The sequence below is a fragment of the Anabrus simplex genome, chromosome 1 (genome assembly GCF_040414725.1).
Source record: "Anabrus simplex isolate iqAnaSimp1 chromosome 1, ASM4041472v1, whole genome shotgun sequence".
Classification (NCBI taxonomy): domain Eukaryota; kingdom Metazoa; phylum Arthropoda; class Insecta; order Orthoptera; family Tettigoniidae; genus Anabrus; species Anabrus simplex.
In genome coordinates this window covers 687,212,689-687,235,764 of record NC_090265.1, presented here as the reverse complement: position 1 = coordinate 687,235,764, position 23,076 = coordinate 687,212,689, and the positions used below count along the sequence as shown (strand labels likewise).

Below are 23,076 nucleotides of genomic sequence, written 5' to 3'. Positions count from 1 at the left end.
AAGTGATGACAGAGAGATGGTGGGAAGATAGAAGATGGAGAGGCTTATCTTCTAAACAGTACTGGCCAATCACTGGAAGCTGTGCATGATGATGATGATGAAAATGTAGAAACCCTTATGAAGGTTTCAATACTAAAAAAACATTGCTGCTTTGACACCATGATCAAGGCATTTATCAGGAGTTACGCAAAGGGTTTTCTATTCATCCAAATATGAATAACTGGGGGATTGCAAATTGCTGTTTTCCCCGAGAAAGTGACAAAGTGGCATAGTGATATCATACTATAGCTGTAGAAAAGTAAATCTGAAGTGAAACTCATAAAGGCAACAGAAAGAAAGAAAGAAAGAAAGAAAGAAAGAAAGAACGAAAGAAAGAGGGAGAGAGGCATGTTTTGCACCTTATGGTTTCAATAACTGTGTTTTAATATGTTAGCATACACACATGTGATATAAGAAACCACACAACTACATGCCGCTCAAGACGATCTAGTCCAGAAATAACCCTTGAAGACAATCCCCAGTTTCTCAAAAAATTTGCCAGTTACAAAGGAAGGGAAATGAAGTATTGTACACAGTGAACAATAAAAAGCAGTTCTGGCAAAGTTTATCTTACAAAAGTTGTTGCTTTTGTCGGACAGTAAATGGGATGTTCAGGAAATGAATCGGGTGTAGAACCAATGTTATTTCAGTATTCTCGCAGCACATACTTGTCTGATAATGAAAACAGTGGAGAATAAAATATAGTTATGTTCATTTTCTTAATGTAATTATTATTTAGTCTGGTATAAATATGTGGGAAATACAACATTTCGATGTTTATGTCAGTAGGCCAGAGTTCAAGGTCATATTACTGGCATTCGAATGGAGACGTGGAGATACAAAGATACCCTACAAAACTGCTGATTATTACTTGAATTTTACTTATTTATGAATGCCAATGTAGCTTTTAAAGTGAAATATTAATTTGGTAAGTATACAAATTGTTTGATGGTATCTGTCATCAGTATTACCTGTGTTTAGCCCAAGTCACAGATTTACACTTTCATCAACTAAAGTAAATACATGTGTACTGTAGTGATTACACTTGAAAAAACTCCCCAACAACTGCAATTAATCCATTACTGATATTTGGAAATTACTTTTAGATGCTGGAAGACAATGTGCCATATGGGCCAGGCTCTATAAGCTTCTGCTTTATTCTCGGACATACGTTCATTATTTTAGTTCCTCCCTTTGTTTAAAATCTCTTAAACCGGTAATTAAGAAGTACAAAAGACTGCAAATACAGTAAAACATCATTGTACCATGAAAACTATGTAAGTGATTCCTGCTTTAAGGAATCTCAATTTCGGAATTATTTTCTTTAAGAAATGCAAACTCCTGTTTAGGAAAATTTTCCATCAGATCACAGCATTTGTGATTGATTTTGATATGATGAATGGTCTAGTACAGCGGAACACTTGTCAGTACGTACCGATCAATACCTTATCATACAGGATATTGCGGTTTCCTGAATGTAGTAAATCGGCTGAAATAATACTCAAACCTGTGAACAGTAATGCTGAGAGCTTTCAATCACAGCATGAATGCTGTGGAATCAGTGGGTTCACAACTGTGATTTCATTACAGGTTTGGCAAAATGGAAAGTTGTGACAATGCGCTCATATTCATTAGTTAATATGGGTCATTTGGATGTACTGGTAGTCAAAAAATAAGCTACATTTTTCTACTTGCAACTCTTCCATTCTCATGTTAATGCCAATTCCTTACTCAGATGATAGAAAAATCAACATTCAGAAAATAATAATTTCTGCTAGGAATTACTTTAAAAAAAGTTTTTACAGTATGCAGTTGATGAATATCAGGTAAACAGACTGCACCTCAAGGCATAAGAAATAACATGTTTTGTCAGACATATGTTACAAGTTGATGACAAATTAAAAAAATAAAAATCAAAGTGAAAAAAGATATACAACAAAATAATTTCCATTGCCTGCATTAAGAAACTTAAGTACAAACATCATATATATTGGACAGACTCCAAGTATTGCATGTGGATATAATGTGTGCTGACAAGTAATGCTCCTTGGAACAGAAGTGATTAAAATATATTAAAGACAATAACTAAATGGCACAACCTCACTACTTATATACTCTCTAGTAGCCTCAAAACAGCTGACAAGTGTCACAAGAATGAAAGACGATGGGAATAAAGACACAAAGTACGGCACATAATTCAGACCAATATAGAGAAGCAAGTGAAAGTCAGTTACAATTAAAACAAATGTCCTGCACAAATATGCAATAAATATTTCAAAACCTAACATCAACAATTAAGATGAATACCGCTCTATAAACCACCAATGATTTACATAAATCAAACTCAACTTCATTATGCAGCAAAACTGCTAACAATGAAATCTGTGATTATGGTATATATATGTATATATACCTGTAGGTTTACAATGAACTATTGTCGCACTGCTAATTACTCTATCATCAAAATTAAAATATCTGCCAAGACAAATAATTTTATATATAAAATAAGTTATTTTTAAATTTCTAGGATAAATTTCTTAAAAATCTCAGAAAACAGAAAGTAAGATAATGTATAACAAAAGGAGTACAACAGATATGAGAAGATGCACTCAACAGAGATCTTGTCAAGATATCAGCAACATCTCCATCTATCCTAAATAAAATAAAAACTGAGTATTAGTTCAATAAATACATTCAATTCTCCTGTACGAACGCTATGCTCTCGGTGTAATAAAATTGCAACATAAAATTATTAGTAATTGATGAACACCCGTTTTTCATGTTAGATTAATACCTGTACACCTCAAAATTTGCAATATATATATATATATTTTTTTATATTTCATAAATAGTATGAGAAGATTAAATGCAGGGATCCTTCCTCACAGGTCACTGTGTTTCCGCTCTCACACCTCAACTTTCCACACGGGACATTTGGTCATGATTCACTATAACTTGTACCACGTATCCAGGTAAAATCTTAGCTTCTTCGATGCGTAACTTATCCCCTAATAACTTGCCACCAAAGAACCACCGCTGTCGAGAAGGTTCCAGTCCTTCTTGACTCTGGGAGGGAGAGAAAAAGAAAAACATATAAATACACAGAAAGACATACAGTATTACATTAATAGTAAGATAAAAAGCAAGTTTAATTCTGTACACATACACAATATTTCCACAGAACAAGGAGAGTAAACTTGAAAGAAACTCTCTTGGCAGATTGATATAAATTTCATTTCCCCATCAAGAGAAATATCAAATTATCCCCAACCTACATCCAGGAATCATTGAGGAAAACAGAAATATTAGCAGGGTATCAGAACAAAGGGTGCTAAGAAAGTTTTCCAAATACAAAACTGTATAGCAGAAACTAAGTACAGAAATCTAATTGACTGTAAAGGATCCTTAAAAAATAAATGGCCAAAACTTTCAAAAACTGATAAAACCTGTTTTTTTAGAAGAACATTAGGTATTTAAAAGAAATAAGTTTCATAATGATAGATCCGTATTGAACTGTGATTACAATAGAGTAAAATAATATATTATTGGTCCACCTTTTCAATACAAAATGAAAATTACATAGGGACTAGTTTCGACCTAGTAATAGGTCATCATCAGCCTGAAGTAAATTAAAGCGTAAATATCGAAGAAAACAAACAATGTAAACACAAGTACAGTCTTTTTAAAGGTACATACCATGTGGGAAGTTGAGTAGAGATATATTAAAAATAATAACTCTTCCAAATGACGAAGCACTGAGCGGAAGTTATGTAAAGTTCGGTGCGCCGTATATTATAAAAGACCACTGTGCACTAAATGATGTAATAAAGAAGAATAGTAGGTTGAATGCTGGCTTCTTCTTAGCTGTTGTATATTCGAAGAAGATTACGTCGTATTTTATAAGGTATTGAAAGACGTCAAAATACATGGATGTTGGAAAGGCTCCTTATTTTTTGGAACAAGGCAATTGTTGCGCGAGGAGGCTTAGGAAACCAGAGAAGCGCTATATTATGTTAAAAAATAGAGATCCTTAAAAAAGTTCCGTGCGTCGTATAAATTGTGGAAATGGAAATCGAAAAAACTTGGTTCTTAAGTGATAATGTTGTTCATTCAGAGATCAATTGAAAATAAAGAATCGTAACATTGTCTTCTTAAAGATGTTTATAAACTAGAATTAATAGACGATGCGAAGTATGATACTAGGAGAAAGCTCTTCTGCTTCTGGAATCTTGAAGGACGATGGATGTTTCACGAGGTGGAATAACATATATGGAGTTAAATAAAGGTGGATATAAATTCGCAGTTCAATGCGGACCATAAATTTGATTCTGAATAAAAGACAGTAAGATTTTTTAATTTTTTTTAATATGTCAAAAGGAAAAATTTAAGCATGATGTGATGAGCTGAAGAGAGAAACGGATGTAGGAAAGGATCAAAGGAAATTTTGTTTCTGAATAAGAGACAGTAAGATTTTTTTTTTTTTTTAGCTGAAGAGAGAAACGGAGGTAGGTAAGGATCAAAGGAAAATATTTGAGGAGGTGAAGGAAGGAAAATAAAGGTATGAGATTTTTTTTTAAGCTGAAGAGAGAAAAACGGAGGTAGGTAAGGATCAAAGGATTTTTTTTTAGGAGGTGAAGGAAGGAAAATAAAGGTATGAGGTTTTTTTTTTAAGGTGGGGCTGAGGGATGTGGGAATATGGAAGAATGATTAAGAAAAGTAGTAAAAATTGAATGAACAATCGGACCTTTAATATTAGGTTTTGATTGTCTGAAAAGTTGAATTAGCAGGTCAAAAAGAATGTTTGATTTTTCGGAAATGTCATTGAGATTGAAATTGGGATTGAAATATTGGTCTAAATTTATAAAGCAATTCTCTGTTATGTTAAGGAGGGGTCCTTTATTCATAATTTTGAGAATTGTCATATCTTGTTTAATGTCAGTAAATTTATGATGATAATCATTCATGTGTTGACCAACTGCAGAAAATTTATTGTGTTTTTGGGCATTGACATGTTCAAGGTATCGTATTTTAAAGCTTCTTCCTGTTTGTCCGATATAAGAAGAATTGCAGCTGTTGCATTTGAACCTATATACACCAGATTTTGAAAAAGGATCAGTTCTATTAATAGATGATGAGTTGTGTAAGAGATTAGCGTTATTATTGTTGGTTCTGAAGGAGATTTTAACATCATGTTTTTTAAAAACGTTAGTGACCTTGTAAATATCTTTATTGAACATGAAGGTAGAAAATGAAGAAATTTTTGGTTTTTCTTTTTTCAGAGTGGTTATAGGACGATGTTTGTATTTATTGATAATACTTTCAATGAAAGAACTATTGTAACCATTGAGTTTAGCGATCATACGGATATTGTTTAATTCTTTTTTAAGATCACATTCAGACATTGGGACTGTATAGGCTCGATGAACCATACTATTATAAGCCGCTCTTTTATGGATTTGTGGATGAGAAGAAACTTGATGAATAGTGGAAGAAGTTTGGGTAGGCTTTCTGAAGATGTTGAATTTTAAGGAATATAGTTGCCTAATGATGGTTAAGTCTAAAAAATTTATTCTTTGTTCAGATTCAGATTCGAGCGTAAATTTTATGTGTGGGTCGATATTATTAAGGTTGATAAGAGTAGAAGCTGCGTCTGTTGTGCTTTCATCTAGAATTATCAAAGTATCATCAACATATCTAGCCCAAAAAAGAATATTAATGAAGTTATTATTATTATCAATTTTAGTATGTTCTAAAAAATCTAAGTAGATTTCAGCTAAGATGCCCGAAGCCGGTGATCCCATGGCCAAACCTTCCTGCTGGTAGATAATACCGTCGAAAGTGAAAAAAAACCAATTTCAGGATAGACATAAAGTCTTGTATTTCTAAAGCACTTAGGTGACTGTATTTGCCTAAATTGTTTTCAATTATAGGGTATAATTTAGAGGTTTGAATACTAGGATACATATTAACAACGTCAAAAGAGTGAAGGGAATGGTTAGGTTGGATATGAAAGTTATTAAGATTCTCGATCAACTCTGTAGTATTTTTAATAGATTTTTTAGACAAAAAATGATAATATCTTCTTAGAAACTTTTGAATGAATTGAGAAGCATTATAAAGAGGACTTGGTCTGTAATTGATGATCGGGCGGATAGGGATGCCGGGTTTGTGAATCTTAGGAAGGGCTTTAGCGGTTGGAAGACTTGGATTCATGCTAATAAATTTAGTTTTTTCTTGTTCAGTTAAAAGGAATGAAGTGTTTTTAAGAGTTTGTTTAAGAAGGCGTTGGATTTTTTGAGTAGGGTCTTTTTTAACAACAGTGAACGAACTATCAGAAAAGAATTCTTTAGTCTTATTAATATAATTGTTTCTTTCCATTATAACAGTGGTATTGCCTTTATCGGCCTTAGTGACAATAAGATTATTATCAGAAATCTTCTTTTTGAGAGCGCGTAATCGCTTTTGATCAATGAATGATTCTTTAATGTCGATAGGGATGTTGGGGTTCATACTTGAGTTAAGAATGTCGTTAATTTTACGTTTAACTTCGAACCTAACTTCATCCTCTTTTTCGAGAGGTAATTTACTGATGGCTAGTTCAGATTCTAAGATCATAGTAGTAGAGCTGTCAAGTTTATTAAGATTAGGCCAATTGTGATTAGGACCTTTGGCTAAAATTGAATTAACATCATCATTCAGAGGAACATTGGATAAATTAATTTTTTAACATAATATAGCGCTTCTCTGGTTTCCTAAGCCTCCTCGCGCAACAATTGCCTTGTTCCAAAAAATAAGGAGTCTTTCCAACATCCATGTATTTTGACGTCTTTCAATACCTTATAAAATACGACGTAATCTTCTTCGAATACACAACAGCTAAGAAGAAGCCAGCATTCAACCTACTATTCTTCTTTATTACATCATTTAGTGCACAGTGGTCTTTTATAATATACGGCGCACCGAACTTTACATAACTTCCGCTCAGTGCTTCGTCATTTGGAAGAGTTATTATTTTTAATATATCTCTACTGAACTTCCCACATAGTATGTACCTTTAAAAAGACTGTACTTGTGTTTACATTGTTTATGTTTTCTTCAATATTTACGCTTTAATTTACTTCAGGCTGATGAGGACCTATTACTAGGTCGAAACTAGTCCCTATGTAATTTTCATTTTGTATTGAAAAGGTGGACCAATAATATATTATTTTACTCTATTGTGAACATTAGGTAGGTATCAAAATTTTTCTTCGGTGACTAATGTCCCGCATAATCCCGAATACCACCCACACTTTTTTACAGAAATATTGCTCCTTAATTTCAGGTGCAGGTCATATTTAAGCCTTTCATATCGTGGTCTCGTAATACATTGTTCCGAAGACACGCCAACAACGGTTTCATGACACTCGGCAAGGCTGAAATCTTGCTCTGTCACTTACTTCAGAGTTATCGGAACCACATGGTGTGGCAGTTGATTAATACTTTGTGTTCTAAGTGATGAAGCATCAGTGGTAAGAAGTGATGAATTCAAAAAAGCGTTTGCAGAGTGCACACTTTTCTGAAATTGAAGAACGGCTTGATAAATACGTGACCGAAAGACGTGAACTAGGTTATGGTGCATCGACAAATGTGTCAACTAAAATAATTAAGATTATTTAATTTAATTTCCGGGTTGAACCGTGTTGTACTTGTACGCATATCACGTACAGTTTGCCGACGTTTCGAATACAGTGCAGTATTCTTTGTCAAGGCGACTGAAATACCCCTACTCGATCCGAGGTAATCAGTCTCCCAGGCAGAAATTTCACTACTAGAGTGGCCTTGATCTTGGCCTTTTATATCCTAGCCTTTCTGGCTGACGTCCTGGCTAGGATATAAAAGGCCAAGATCAAGGCCACTCTAGTAGTGTAATTTCTGCCTGGGAGACTGATTACCTCGGATCGAGTAGGGGTATTTCAGTCGCCTTGACAAAGAATACTGCAATGTATTCGAAACGTCGGCAAACTGTACATGATATGCGCACAAGTACAACACGGTTCAACCCGGAAATTAAATTAAATAATTCTTCACACCGTGGAAGCTTCACTTCTAAGATAAAATAATTAGAGATCGCAAAGGAACTTGAAAAGGAGGGTTTTACTGCAGGCCATGGATGGATATGGAACTTTTATTGAAGAAACGGATTGTGTATGCAAAGACGTACATTTGCGAAAGCAAAATTCCTATTTGATTTCTCAAAATGGGAATGCTGATCAGACACCCGTTTATTTTGAAATGCCACCAGACAATACAGTTCATATTAAGGGCTCTAAAATAGTTACTATCAGGACAGGTGGTAATGAAAAGCAATGCTGTACTGTAATGTTATGCACTTTAGCAGACAGAACCAAACTTTCTCAATATGTGGCTCTGAAAAGAAAAACCCTTCCAAAAGGAAATTTGCCATCTGATATTTTCGTTCAAACCCAAGAATCTGGCTGGATGGACTGTGAGCTAATCAAGGGCTGGGTGAAGAGTGATTGGCAGCATTGCTCGGGAGTTTTATTGCAGAAGAAGAGCGTGCTTGTATTCAACAGTTATCGTTAAAATTGAATCATTGAAAAAGAGGTTCAACCTATTCAATACATAAGAGAAAGAAATGTAGTGATTACATTCTTATTTAATAGTAATTAGAAATTGGGACTGGTTTCGACCATAGTTCAGGTCATCGTCACCCGATCAAAACATAAAAAACATAATAAACAATGCATATGAAAAAGAAAAAGACCTGGACTATGGTCGAAACCAGTCCCAATTTCTAATTACTATTAAATAAGAATGTAATCACTACATTTCTTTTTCTTATATATTGAATAGGTTGAACCTCTTTTTCAGTTATTCAATTTTAACGTTAATACTTTCAATACGGAACAATGAAATTTTTATCTTTAAATTCAACAGTTATTGCGGGCATACTACAGACAGTGTAAAGGAATTGATAAGTAAAGGAAATACATCTGGCAATAATTCCAGGAGGACTGACCTCTATGCTACAGTCATTGGACGTTTGAGTGAACCGGCCTTTCAAAGCTGCATTGATACAGTTCTACACTGAGTGGATGGCATCTGCTGGCAATCATGCACTGACACCAACTGGATGAGTGAAACGACCTGAAGTGGAACTTCTATGCAAATAGATAAAGACTGCATGGGATCGCATCTCCAATGACTTGGTGAGTAAATGTTTTTAAGAAATGTGGAAATTCAATTTCTATGGATGGTAGCGAGGATGATTATGTATATGAAGGTGACAGTGATCAAAGTTCCAATGGTGGTAGTTCTGATGACGTTGAATCGTGATTGATTTGTACACTGAACTAGTTTTATTTCTCACTGTGGTGTTTTTAGTGTTTTCATTACTTGTAAAGTGTTTTAAATGAGAAATTTTGTGACACATTTTCAGAAATTTAAAAAATTGGAAGCCAACATGTGATTTAATTTTTTCCAAATTTTACCGTTAGAAATTCAGGTGCATGGGTCCTATTCGGTGGCGGGTGGTATTTGGGATTATGCGGTAAGTTAAATGTCACAAATGCCCTGAAAATAAAGCCATAGGAAATTTCTGTTATGCAAGTGTATCTGTTTTTCATCCTTCTGTCCCAGTTTTTTTAAGATTACCTGTGCACTTGCATGGAAATATCACATTTATGACTTTTAGGATTTTCAGTCCACAATATATAACATTTTTATTTTGTCTAGGCTTAAGTTGGCACTGTGATTAATTACATACAATCCAATTGGTAAGTAGCTTATGTTATATAACTGAAACTTAAAATACCGAGATACTCCTTTGGCTTCAGAATAAAACAAAATTTTGTGATTCTGTATGATATATGGGCACCTAACCCAAAAGTGTGAGTAAGAAGAGGGCCTTGAGCCCTAACTCTGCCACTCAAAAGGCACTAATTAATTAATAAATAAATAAATAAATAAATAAATAAATAAATAAATAAATAAATAAATAAATAAATAAATAAATAAATAAATAAATAAATAAATAAATAAATAAATAAATAAATAAATAAAATAAATAAATGATATTAAATGTTAAGTGTTTTCCTTAAGTAATAAAAAGTATGCTTGTAGTTTTACATGACTATAAGGGGATCATAAACACACACACAAAAAAAGTTTTGCATCATCCCTGCATGTCATTTAACTGTGCTGCTATCTTGGCCTGTCCTATGCAGACTAGAAAGATGACCCTTAGGATGTCTGTAAACATACAAGTGCAATGGCAGATCAGTGTGTGAAGAGGGAGCAACAGAAAAGGGAATACAAGGACAAACATTAAAATACAAAAGGAAAAGGACAATCTCCACATCTTCATACACTGCTGCCTTCAAATATATAGCAAGGGCAATGCGTGGTATTGTTGCAGTGTTGCACAACTCCCAATCATTTTACACTTCATTTGTCGTCTTTTCCCCCCCCTTTTTGTAGTTTAATAAACCTAACATATATACTAAAATGTGTTAAACCAACCATCTTTGGTCGTTCGATGTACTAATGCTTCGTAACATACCAATAAACTTTGCCGTGTTTGAATCAAACTCGGGGGGTTTGCATTCCTACAACAACTCCCTAGCGCACAATGTGCCGCAATGTAGTTTCAGCAGGGACAAGCCTAAGTCTGTACACAGTGTATAGCACCAGGTAGCATGCCCGCCAGTACCGGTCCTAGGGAGTTGCACGAGACAAGCATGTCCCCTATCGAGAAACAATTTCAAATGTCCCCGTTAGATTGCACCACCCTGCAGAGGTGACTTCATCCCTACTTCCTATTCTCTCGCAACGGTAATATGCGCGCCACTAGGTTACGCTGTACTGCACCACCGATACTTCTACAACAGTCCACAGCGGCCCACGATACTTGACGAGCTGGTGAGGAAACGTTTGCCACGGGCTTGTCCTACTAGGTGAAATTTTCAATCACAATGCGTAAATACAATAAATGACTGCAAGGAAGACATTATTGAGTGTATGAACCAAAAATTAGAAGGTGATTCTCTAGTAAATGAAACTACAATTTGTCAGGCTCTTGGTCATGAAAAGGTTATTTCAGTTGTAGTTTCAATTATTGGCTGGAGTTCTTCTGTAAAGTTATGCCACTAATCGACGTTCTCTTCGGTCAGCTACAACACGGAGACACGGATGTGGGTTCTGCAAATACGGCCGTTTCAGCATTTGAAGTAAATATCACCACCAAGATCTGAGAAGAAATTGATTTCACGAGCAATAACGAACCTACCGATTGTTTATTGCAGAAAAAGAAATGGGATAAGACAGAGTAGAAAACAAAAGCAAAGGAAGTGTGCGATGTGATAATTTCCCAGGCTAAAGATCATTCTTAGTTTCTCAGGTCATCTTGTAGCTTCTTTGTTTCTTTCAGAGAAGTTCCCCTTGTACTCTTCTAAGTTCCCTGAAGGTATCTCACAGACAGTGTGTCCAGTGTATATGGTTTTGGACAAACTGAAACTACGCCATGAACTATTTCCCCATCTATTTAGAACAAGAATTCAGATCACTTGGGTGCTGTTAGTCTAGCAGAGTTTATAATAATCACCAACCCAGAGAGGATGTTCACTGAGTGCTTGAAACGGTTCAAGTTAATTTTTAAAATTCCTATGACGTCTGTCGAAGCAGAAAGATGTTTTTCTACTTTGAAGAGAATAAAAACTTTAAGGAACTCGATGACCCAGGAAAGACTGTCGGCCTTGGCAATGTTTCCCATTGAAAGAGATCTGGTGATGGAGATCGCAGACTTCAATCAAAGGGTGACAGAAGTTAGCATCAATGAAAAACAGGGAGGGGGGGGGGCAAATTTTCAATCCAAGTGAGGTAAGAATAACTGTAGTCATACTGTATAATTAGCCTCTTATTTCCTGCGTTTCAAATGCTGGATATATATATAAATTTTAATAGGAATACAGTTCATTACTTAATGATAATAGGGTTTCTTGTTATTTCTGTAAGCTTCTCATTTAAAAATGCAACATCATTTTGGTGCAACACCCAGCTTCAGATACCACCAGCTGCCACTGATAGATGGGCCCTCTCCTTATCAATCCCAGTTCTACATCCATCTCTTCTCAGCCCCTGACAAGTTTGTTTCTACTCTCCAGCATTAGGAGGATGGGCATCAAACACTCACTGAGGGGCCATCTTGACTGAAAGGGCAGGAATATAAGAACACCTACATTTATTTTTGTCTTACGTTTCTTCCCTCTTCCTCTACTTTCTTCTTTTTTTTTTGCTAGTTGCTTTACATCGCACCGACACAGATAGGTCTTATGGCGACGATGGGACAGGGAAGGTCTAGGAGTGGGAAGAAAGCGGCCGTGGCCTTAATAAGGTACAGCCCCAGCATTTACCTGGTGTGAAAATGGGAAACCACGGAAAACCATTTTCAGGGCTGCCGACAATGGGGTTCGAACCTACTATCTCCCGAATACTGGATACTGGCCGCACTTAAGCGACTGCAGCTATCGAGCTCAGTTACTTTCTTCTTATCCTACACTTCCCACGTGAAGACTGAAGATATGTCCAGATGGGCCCTCATCACCATCATCGATCTAACAAAATATCCTAAATATCACTATCGTTGAGCCAGCGTGATGACATGTTTACATAGTAACACAGCTGTGTTTTCTCATAGTGCTGAATACAGAGCACTTCAGTAGAGGTCATGGCAAGGAGGTGGATTCGCAAACTACCGGTATATCTAGGCTGATGACTGGCAATCTCGATAACTGCTTATTCTAATGGACACTAAATTAGCTACAACCATCCAGCTGTGAACAGCACATCTGCGCAATAGCATTTAAATGAAGGACAAATTTGGGCCCAGACATGCCACCGTCTACATCAGGAAAGGCAACGCGTCCATATCACATATTGCAATAGTGCACAAAGTGTTAAGGCTAGTCACATTTGAGAGTTGATACGTGTCTCTCTGATGCAGCTAGGAAGCATAGACCAGCTTGCTTGTTGCTGAGAAGAAATGGACCAAGAAGATGTGGAATTGTCTTCGCCCCTTTGTGTTTTGAAGTCTGTGCTTGTCTTAACCCGTTCGGTGGGCCATGCGGCGAGATCCGCAGCTGCAAGTCGCTTGCTCGGCGGGAAACGCAGATATATCCGCCGATTCAGATTACATTTTTTTTCTCAGTTGCCTGCCCGCAGAGGTTTATTTCCTTTTCAGCAGCGTATTCTGGATGAGTCTGACCTCTGATGTGAATTTTTTCAACTATGTTGTCCCAATACCAATGTGTCATCCATGAGTTGCAACATAAAGGCAGCAGCTTACGTCCGGGCAAGAACGACCTAAGGCCTAATAGCTTCGCGTTGAAGCTTTAGCTCATCGCCTAATCATCCCTTGGATGTAATAATATTGCTGTAGAAGGGATTTCTAGAAATTATGATACTGAACGGACCTCTCTGATGACATTTTGGAACTGTGACCTGATTTATTATCCCCAGTTTTGAGTTCTTCCTTCACGATTGGAGTGTGTGTTTACCGCGAGTTACACAACATTTATTATCGTACGCATCCGTAATACAGGCTCATTTCATGATTTCCGTCCAAACTGCAGAGACCAGGGTTCTATTTGATCCTTTTTCCGGTAAAATGTCTAAAAGGAATTACTGGCCCCCACCATTAGAGGAAGACGATTTACGGGCCATGATAAACGAAATGTTGGAATTTAGTGGGGAGAATGGTGATATTAGTGAAGTAAATTCTGCCGAAGGGGACTTCGTAAGTGACAGGAACATACCTGGAATAAGTACTGCAGGCTCGAATGTACAGGGTTCGGGCCCAGCTGATGCGAATGTTCAGCAGTCGCAAAAGAGGCAGTATGTGTTCGATTCCAGTTCAATTGGCGATTATGACAGTGACAGTGGTGAAGATAATACTGATTACAATTCAACCAGTGCAAGTTCTTCGTCAACTTATACTGAAAATGTTGATCCAAGAAGATATTTTTTCTCGCCGGAGTGAGTGGCCTAGACAGTAGAGGTGCTGGCCGGCCTTCTGACCCCAACTTAGCAGGTTCGATTCTGGCTGAGAATGGTGGTATTTGAAGGTGCTCAAATACATTGGCCTCTTGTCAGTAGATATACTGCCATGCAAAAGAACTTCTGCGGGACTAAATTCCGGCACCTCAGCGTCTCCGAAAACCCAAAAGAAGTTATTGGGACGTAAAGCCAATAACATTATTATTATTATTATTATTATATTTTCCTCCACAGCTTTTTACATCTCTCTGACAATGAGGTAAATAATGGACAAATTCCTCCCAAAATATATAAGATAAATCCAGTATTTGACAACCTGTTAGCAAAATTTTCGGAAGCTTATACCCCTGATGGCAAAGTGTCAATTGATGAGAATCTGTTGCTATGGAAAGTGTGGCTAGGGTGGAAGTTTACATACCAAGAAAACAATCGCGTTTCGGAATGGAATCATATAAATTATGCAACGTTGAGACAGGTTATATAACATGTTCTGCTTCCGTGTGTATCATAACAACATAACACCGTGAAGACTGTAAATATCACCTGTATTGTAGTGTAATATACATAGTCTGTGTGTGTCACTTATGAATTGTAGGTAGGCTATATAAACTTGATCCCTCGAAAGCGCTAACCAACATAACAGAAAATTTCACGAGTATTATAATTTATTCCATTGTAAATCTTTTAAGTACATGTGAACTTTGTAAATCTGCAATTTGCATATATGGAAACATTTATTTCCAGGCAGAGATTGTTAGTAAACTGCCTAAAATATAAAGTTACTGTATAAACGAAAACCAGAGTTTTGCTATTAGGAAGAAGTAACTTTGATATCACAGTGTGAAAGCACTTAGTACGTTCTTGCACAAAGTATCGAAGAAATAAAATAATAGAATTTTCCAACAATTAAATACGTACATTATATTCAAGTAAATATTTCTCTTAGGGCCCTTCAATAGTTCATTATAGTCCAAGATTGTTTTTAATCAAGTAACTAAATATTTTCTTCAATCAGGGAAATTGCTCCCCACCTGGGAGTGAGCCGGTATGTACCGAGCTCCCCGCTTAAGGGGTTAATTTGCATTGACAACACCCTAACGATGGATGGGACACAGGCATGCTAAGCTTTACTTCAATGGCATGTAAACCGAACAAGTCCAGTACTTCAAATACCTGTGGGGCACTGATTTGGGAGAAGGAAGTGCACTAAGTGTAGAAATACATAACAGGACAGGCAGCAGGAACAGCAATCGCACCACTTAGGTGGTGCTTGTGGGCAAACAACATCACGCTAAAGACAGAGATCCATCACTTTCGTACGAGACATGGAAATATAAAAAACAAAACCTACAAAAGCTGGAAGTCTTTCAGATGAGATGTTCTTAGTGCTACTCTCCAAGAACAAATAAAAAAAGAAATATTCAGGAACAAATTGATGACCAATCAACTACTGAAGAACATCGAAAAGAAAGGAAGAGGGAGAAACAGAAAACACAAAAGGACGTGTTTACCATTTCTTCCTCTTCCCCATACTAACCTGTCATTGTGTTTTTCCTGTTATGCGTTCCTTTCAATGTTCCCCCTTTTCCTGTTATGTGTTCCTATCTTTCTATATATGGCTTAATTTGCACTTGTCTGTTCCATTCCATTACTTACAGCTACAATTTTACTTTTGTTATTTGTTTCATGTCGCATTGACACGGGCGGGTCTTATGGCGATGATGGGATAGGATTGGGAAGGAAGTGACCGTCGCCTTAATTAAGGTACAGTCCTAGCATATGCTTGGTGTGAAAATGAGAAAACATGAAAAAACATGACCCAACTTGCTTGGTACTTACAACTACTGAAGGTGTAGTAGACTTAGGTGGTTTGGCTATGTCTACCATACAGATTCCTTTGGTGGCAGCAACCAGCACCATTGATGGTTCGAAGGACAACACTCAAGACGACCTGGGATAAACAGACTGACCGTGACTCGGAAAACCTGCGGCTTAATAAATAAGCCAAGCCCACACCGAAAAATTTGGAAACAAGAGGATTAATGAAGTCTCAAAACAAGTGGCATGGCAGCTTGAGAACAGATCTTGACCTGGTGTCTGCTAGGGAAGAGGAGGAGGAATAAGATGAAGATGATGGTGACCTGCCACTGATCTGCCAATGTGTTTATTCTTCATATATGCTCCTATTCTTTCCAGTGACCTGTCTTTATGGAATACAATGCTTTTATGAGTTAACATACCTTTCCTATTTGCCTTCAATGTCCGTACATCTGTAGTAGCTTCAAAGCATCAATCATTCAGGGATTTGAAAAGACGACTTAATGTATTGGTTTCCTCTAAAATACAGTGTCTCCAACATTAATATTTACACTCTGTGACAGGTAGGGTTGTTTATTATTACTATTTCATGAAAGATAGAAAGGAATCGTGGAAGGGACATATTCAAGTGCTGGGCAATAACAAACATGGACATGAAACAACACAGATGTTTCCCAACCAACAAGAAACATTAGGGAAATAGGAAAAACAACTGAATAGGAAAGCGAACCAAACAACAGCATTATAAAATACCAAGTACAGGCATAGCATAAGACTTGACCTGAATAGAGAATAGTGCGTTATGGTTGATGAGTTCTAGAAAACAGTCAATACAGCAGAGATGCATTTAGGCCCAATAGAATGAAGTTAACAATCCAGAAGTTGAATATAAGAGATCTTCAAAGTAGAAAAATATTTAAAGCACAGAAGTACGAAAGGTTTTTGAGTGTATTGACAAAATAATGTTCATCTTCACGTATATTCCAACAGCATGTATTTAAGGAATCAGAGATCCACTTCTCTCTTATCGATAATGAACGAGTGCAATTACTCTAAAACATAGTCATGCAAGGTTTACAAATGAGAAGTTTACAATACCTCATGGTCGAATAGTAAAGTCCCATATTGAGGTGAAAATTTACCTCAGCATAGTACAAAGATGTTCCCCTCTCTCCAACAGCGGAAGAACGCCTTGAAGTAGTAGGCAGAGTGCTGCTTATATAGGTCAGTTGGAGAGGGGAGGTACAGGGGAAATCATGACACATGGCATAGAAACGCCGAGAACATCCATGAAGAGTGTATAGTTGATGAGCCGATAACGTCATCCAGGTTTGATGCAGGTAAATGGCTGACAGTAGTCCCGTAGCTGTGGCAGTGTGTGGATGTCAAATATTGGGAAGAAAGCAGCGGAAAATGATGAATGCAGCAGAGGTGAGTTGACAATGTTACAACTCTCTGAACTTCAATAACAGAGAAAACAATTAAAGACATTTTGTTAAGAATGAAGCCATACTTTTCAGTGTAGACTTAGTTAAATGTAACAAAAACTTTCCAGTCTGTCAAACACACTGCAATTACAATATAAATTATTACACTATAAACATACCTGTAAAAATACACACTACGGTATTATAAAAAGAATGACATGTTTCGTACTACAAGGACATCCTCAGATTCTATCAAATCACTTAAAACATGATTATACATGTACAGTATTGTTTACTTTGCATAAACTTGTCAATGAGAGAGAGTTTAGTGATAACATGAACCAGTAATGACAAAAAATAAATTTACAAGTATTAATATAATGAAAAAAAATTTTTTTTTGCTAGTTGCTTTACGTCGCACTGACACAGATAGGTCTTATGGCAACGATGGGACAGGAAAGGGCTAGGAGTGGGAAGGAAGCGACCGTGGCCTTAATTAAGGTACAGCCCCAGCATTTGCCTGGTGTGAAAATGGGAAAATACGGAAAAACATTTTCAGGGCTGCCGACAGTGGGGTTCGAACCTACTATCTCCCGAACACTAGATACTGGCCGCACTTAAGCGACTGCAGCTATCGAGCTCGGTATATAAAATGAAAAACTTAAGTACTTATCTAGACTGCCGATGCTGCGTCCGTTGTCACCAAACACTATTTTAGTACTGTGGTCATGGAAAGGTTTGTGTATCAACAACATCTATATCATAAAGCACACTACTCGCAGAGAGGGGAGGGTAAGCATGGGAGGGGCCATGTGGAGCGTTGTGGATCTCTCATATTGGATGTTAGAATCTAGTATACTCTACCGTGGAGAGGGAGAGGGAAATAGGGCGGAGCGAGTGGAGTGCTGTGGAATCTTCTATCAACACTGGAGAGGGGTTATTAACCTACTTCATGTTAAAATGTACTTTTATGTAATATGGGTGATTGCAAGTTAATGATTTTTAGGTGAATAAAGTAAGGAATTGAAATAGAGACCAACTATTAAATGTTGTTATTATGAAAAAAGCTAATTTAATGAGTAGGCCTATGTGTTGTCCAGATGTTATGTGAGTAGAGTGAAGAGGGGGAATTTTTTAAGTGTGTATGGTCATTTGGCTTGGTTACATTAGCAATTTTTGCAATGTAAATTTCGATTGCTTCCTTTATATTCAAGATTTACTTTTATTTTCGTTGTGTAAAACTTTTTTGATCTGGTCTGACTGGGTGAGTTGGCCGTGCGCGTAGAAGCGTGCGGCTGTGAGCTTGCATCCGGGAGATAGTAGGTTCGAATCCCACTATTGGCAGCTCTGAAAATGGTTTTCCGTGGTTTCCCATTTTCACACCAGGCAAATGCTGGGGCTGTACCTTAATTAAGGCCACGGCCGCTTCCTTCCAACTCCTAGGCCTTTCCTATCCCATCGTCGCCATAAGACCTATCTGTCGGTGCGACGTAAAGCCCTAGCAAAAAAAAAAATCTGGTCTGTGAAATTGTGAGCACATGGCCATTCCGCCCTTGCGGGTTTATTTTTTGCTATTGGCTTTACGTCGCATCGACACAGGTCTTATCGCGAAGATGGGACAGGAAAGGGCTAGAACTGGGAAGGAAGCAGCCGTGGCCTTAATTGAGGTACAGCTGCAGCCTTTGCCTGGTGTGAAAATGGGAAACCACGGAAAACCATCTTAAGGGCTGCCGACAGTGGGGTTTGAACTCCCCCCCCCCCTTGCGTTTTTCGTGCACATACCTCACAATTTCATTTTCGACTTCTTTAAAGCGCCCTTGTTGCGGACCACTAAATGCATTTTTTGTACAGTACTGATACACTTTTTTTTTAGCTATCTTTGTCTTCATGCTGATGCCAAATATTGACTTTAGTTAGGCCTGTGCCATATTTACTTGCAGCTGCACATTTATTCTACATTTCTGAGTGTTTAATAACCATTAACTTAAAATTGGCATCATAATATCGACGAGAACCCGTTGAAAATTTGCCGGCAATACCTGTTCCACGTATCTTTATGACTAACCATCACAAAAATATTCCTGCTGTCTATAAAACTTAATTATATTAAGAGTCAGGTACAGTAGACGTGTTATAACTCTGCCACTAAGTAGCCGTGGTCTTTCTAAGAATTCGAAGGCTCGCATGTTTTGATGCCATTTTGCAGATGTGAGAAACATTTTTGTAGAGGCTAATAGAATGCCATTTTCTCTCACTATTTCCCCAGATCCAGTGACGTTACACACAGGCACTGTACAATCAGTTGTCATGGCTAGTGATGTATAATAAAGAAGCGGTAATTTATTGTCAACGAATTTTGTGTGTGCATGCGCATGCGGGGGTGAAAAGATGATGATGCTTGTTGTTTTAAGGGGCCTAACATCGAAGGTCATTGGCCTCATCAGGGGTGAAAAGAAGCGTGGTTACCGTGGTAGTTGCCAGTGGTTTTCATTACTGTTAGGCTGTGAATGCAAGACAACACTTGATTTTTCGTGTGAGATTCTGAGGGGAAAAAAAAAAAAAGCATTGTCTTGGATTTGGAGAAATACGGTATCACTCCAGACTTTTCTTCTCAAATGGTGTCGTCTAACCTGCCATGAAAACATATTTGAAACGCATGCAGAGAAATGAGTTATCCTCGCTAAAAATTTACATGTGAATAGCCTTTCTGAAATTTAACTAGACGCGAGAAAATATGAACTATCTTCTGTAATCAGTGATTTACTCTGCCATATCTTGAGGTGTATCACATTCTTACTTAATTTCAGTATATAACATTGAAATTAAGAGATCGTTATTTTTAAGGAGATAACAACTGCTATCAGCCACGTTATTTATGCATTTATTACAAGAACTTGTTATCCTATTTCATTTCGAATTTTTGTTAGAGAATAGCAGTCGTTGGGTATTAGTAATAGACTCCAACATCGCCTTCGAATGTTGACGAGAGAGCTTGCAAATGCACATAGTGAGAAAACTATACTGTGCCAAAGATGATTGATCGCATTTTGTGGCAAACGTTTCAGTTTCCTTATTTTACAGCGTCATCTATCCTAACATAACCGTACTATACATATGAAAAACATACTTCAAGCGTCAGTAGTGAAATGCTAACCTTCTTGCTTTAAATTTTAATGACAATAACTTTTCTGTAATTTAACCAGACGTGATAAAATATAAACTAACCTCTGAAATCAATTATGCACTCTGCCATATCTCGAGGTGTACTGTATCCCAGAAGTTGACGGGCATTAATAACAGACTCCGACATCACCTTCGAATGTCGACGAGAGAACTCGCTAGTGGACATAGCAAGGAAACAATAACGAAGATAAACGATTGCATGTAACATAATCGCTGGGGTACATAAATATCGGTAACGGAAAAAAATTGTGCGCACTTAATTGCTCATAATAAAGGATGCGTCACTGATAGGGTTCTCGCTGTAACCGAAGGATAATACACAGTTTAATATAGGAATTATGAAGGGACAGCAAAACACTGTCGGTTTATCGGGGTTCTCATTATATGCCGTACTTGTAATAGCGGACTTCTACTGTATAAGCATGTTTTAAGTGATTTGATAGAATCTGAGAATGTTCTTGTAGAACGAAACATGTCATTCTTTTTATAACTGTGTGTATTTTTACAGGTATGTTTATAGTGTTATAATTTATACTGTAATTGCACTGTGTTTGACAAACTGACAAGTTTTTGTTATATTTAATTAAAGACAATCTGATGGGAATGTTTGTATTGCAAGCTATAACGGCAATGTTTATGTGTGTGAGAGAGAGCGTGTGTACGCAGATACAGGGATTTTGATCTTAAATGGTTAATTCTTTTGACTAACGGACTGGGCATCTGTACTCAACATCTTGCAACTCATACATCACATACAACATGATCATCCACCACATTAACATGCAGCTTGCTATACAGGGTCTCTCTTATAAATCCAGAATGAGCACACGTTTGTACTCTGCGCTACAGCAGCTGCCTCAGCCTAACTTACGTTGTGCGCAGCCGCCCAGCTTTAAGCGTGTATACAATCTTATATGAAATCTTACCTTATAAAAGAGGCTGGAAATGTCATCCTTCAAAATGAGGGACTTCATAAACAGCATTAGGATTTTCTGTACACCAAGAGGAAGAATTATGACTGTTCACACGATCATCAAGATGAAAACAAGCCTTATATATATATATATATATATATTAAAAAAAAAAAAAACGACCATTCAATTATGCAAGATACCACTCACAGTATCTCACTCTTGTGGCTGGATCAGCAGATTTTAAACAATGGGCCCGTGTAAACCTGTAAGGTTTGATGTGTAACAGCTTTGTACCTCTGCGTGCAGAAGAAACTGAACCCCTACTTGTTGTGCTAATTTTGTGAGTGATTTATTTGGTGACCGTTCAAGATTCGCACCAATATCATCCAGCTTTTCCTCTGTTAAAACTGTTTGTGTGCGCACATGTATTTTGAGCCCTTAGCCAGTAGTTCTAAATTTATTTACAATTACATGAATCTGTGCTCGTGAAGGTGGCATTTCATCAGGAATTTACTGAACAAATGCATTGCGAACCCGTCGAACTGACTCGTACTTAAGATAACTTTTACACACAGGGGTGAAGGTGAGATACGACAAAACTGCAACAGGCCGTACTTCAGGGCCATACCACTTGGAGGCGCTGCAAGGGGAAGAGTTACGTTGCGATTGGCTGGCTTGGCCTCGTGGCCTATGCTCGTAATATTCTCTTTGCTCATAATCACAGTCATAAATTGGAAAATGACGATTGCGAATGAGTTCTATACGGCTTAACACTATAGAAGAAGTTGCGACGAAGAAGGAGTCTCAATTTTTTCGGGTACAATTAATGTCCAAGTATTGGTATATGTTTGAGTTCTGTAGTTTTGCAATTTCATTATAAGCTACATGTAGTCAGAACATAAACCATGTGAGATAATATTTCCTGCTGAAAGATGCTAAGCACAGCGAAGGTAAGTTACGGAAATGTACTTATAAATAGTATATTAAATCATACTTTTTCATTCCTTCCATTTGTTTTCAGTTTTGAAACTTTGTTTTCAAATGTGATGTTCTTTATTTCAGAGAGGTAACACCTTGAGGTTAAAGTACTTCTGCAAGTTTTCAGCATGTACAAGTGGCTGTTATGTCGATATGACTGACAATCTCAACATCAAGAATAAGCATTTTCATAAATAAGGATTCTCTGAAGCAGTGGAAGCATGTGTGTCGTGTGAGTGATGGTGTAAATTGTTCTAGTTTTTATGTTTGTGAACATTTTCTTGAAAAGGACGTTATTAACTACCGGCACACTAGGCACCAATTAAATTATGATGTTGTTCAATCAATCAATCAATCAATCAATGATCTGTGTTTAGGGTGGTTGCCCAGGTGGCAGATTACCTATTTGTTTACCTAGCTTTTTCTTAAATATTTTCAACAAACTTGGTAATTTATTGAACATTTCCCCTGATAATTAATTCCAATCCCTTACTCTTCGTGCTATAAATTAATATTTGCTCCAATCTGTCCTTTTGAATTCCAACTTTATATTCATACTAAACATCTGGAAACTGTCCCCTATAATCCCTGTAACTTAGACATGCCTGTGTCAGGTAATAACATGGCATAAAATAGAAATGTAGGCCTAAATGAAATTTCAG

At 37.1% G+C, this 23,076-nt stretch overlaps 1 protein-coding gene across 1 annotated transcript in view; it reads right to left on the bottom strand.

Annotated features, from left to right (window-relative positions):
- Nucleotides 1-1,140: 1,140 nt before the first annotated feature.
- The window catches only part of LOC136857325 (ubiquitin domain-containing protein 1), a 42,635-nt gene continuing 20,699 nt past the window's right edge, over nucleotides 1,141-23,076 (bottom strand). Inside the window, exon 5 of the mRNA XM_067135914.2 lies at nucleotides 1,141-3,105. Coding sequence (XP_066992015.1) covers nucleotides 2,953-3,105 — 153 coding nt within the window. The 3' untranslated portion in view covers nucleotides 1,141-2,952. The remainder of the gene's footprint in view (nucleotides 3,106-23,076) is intronic.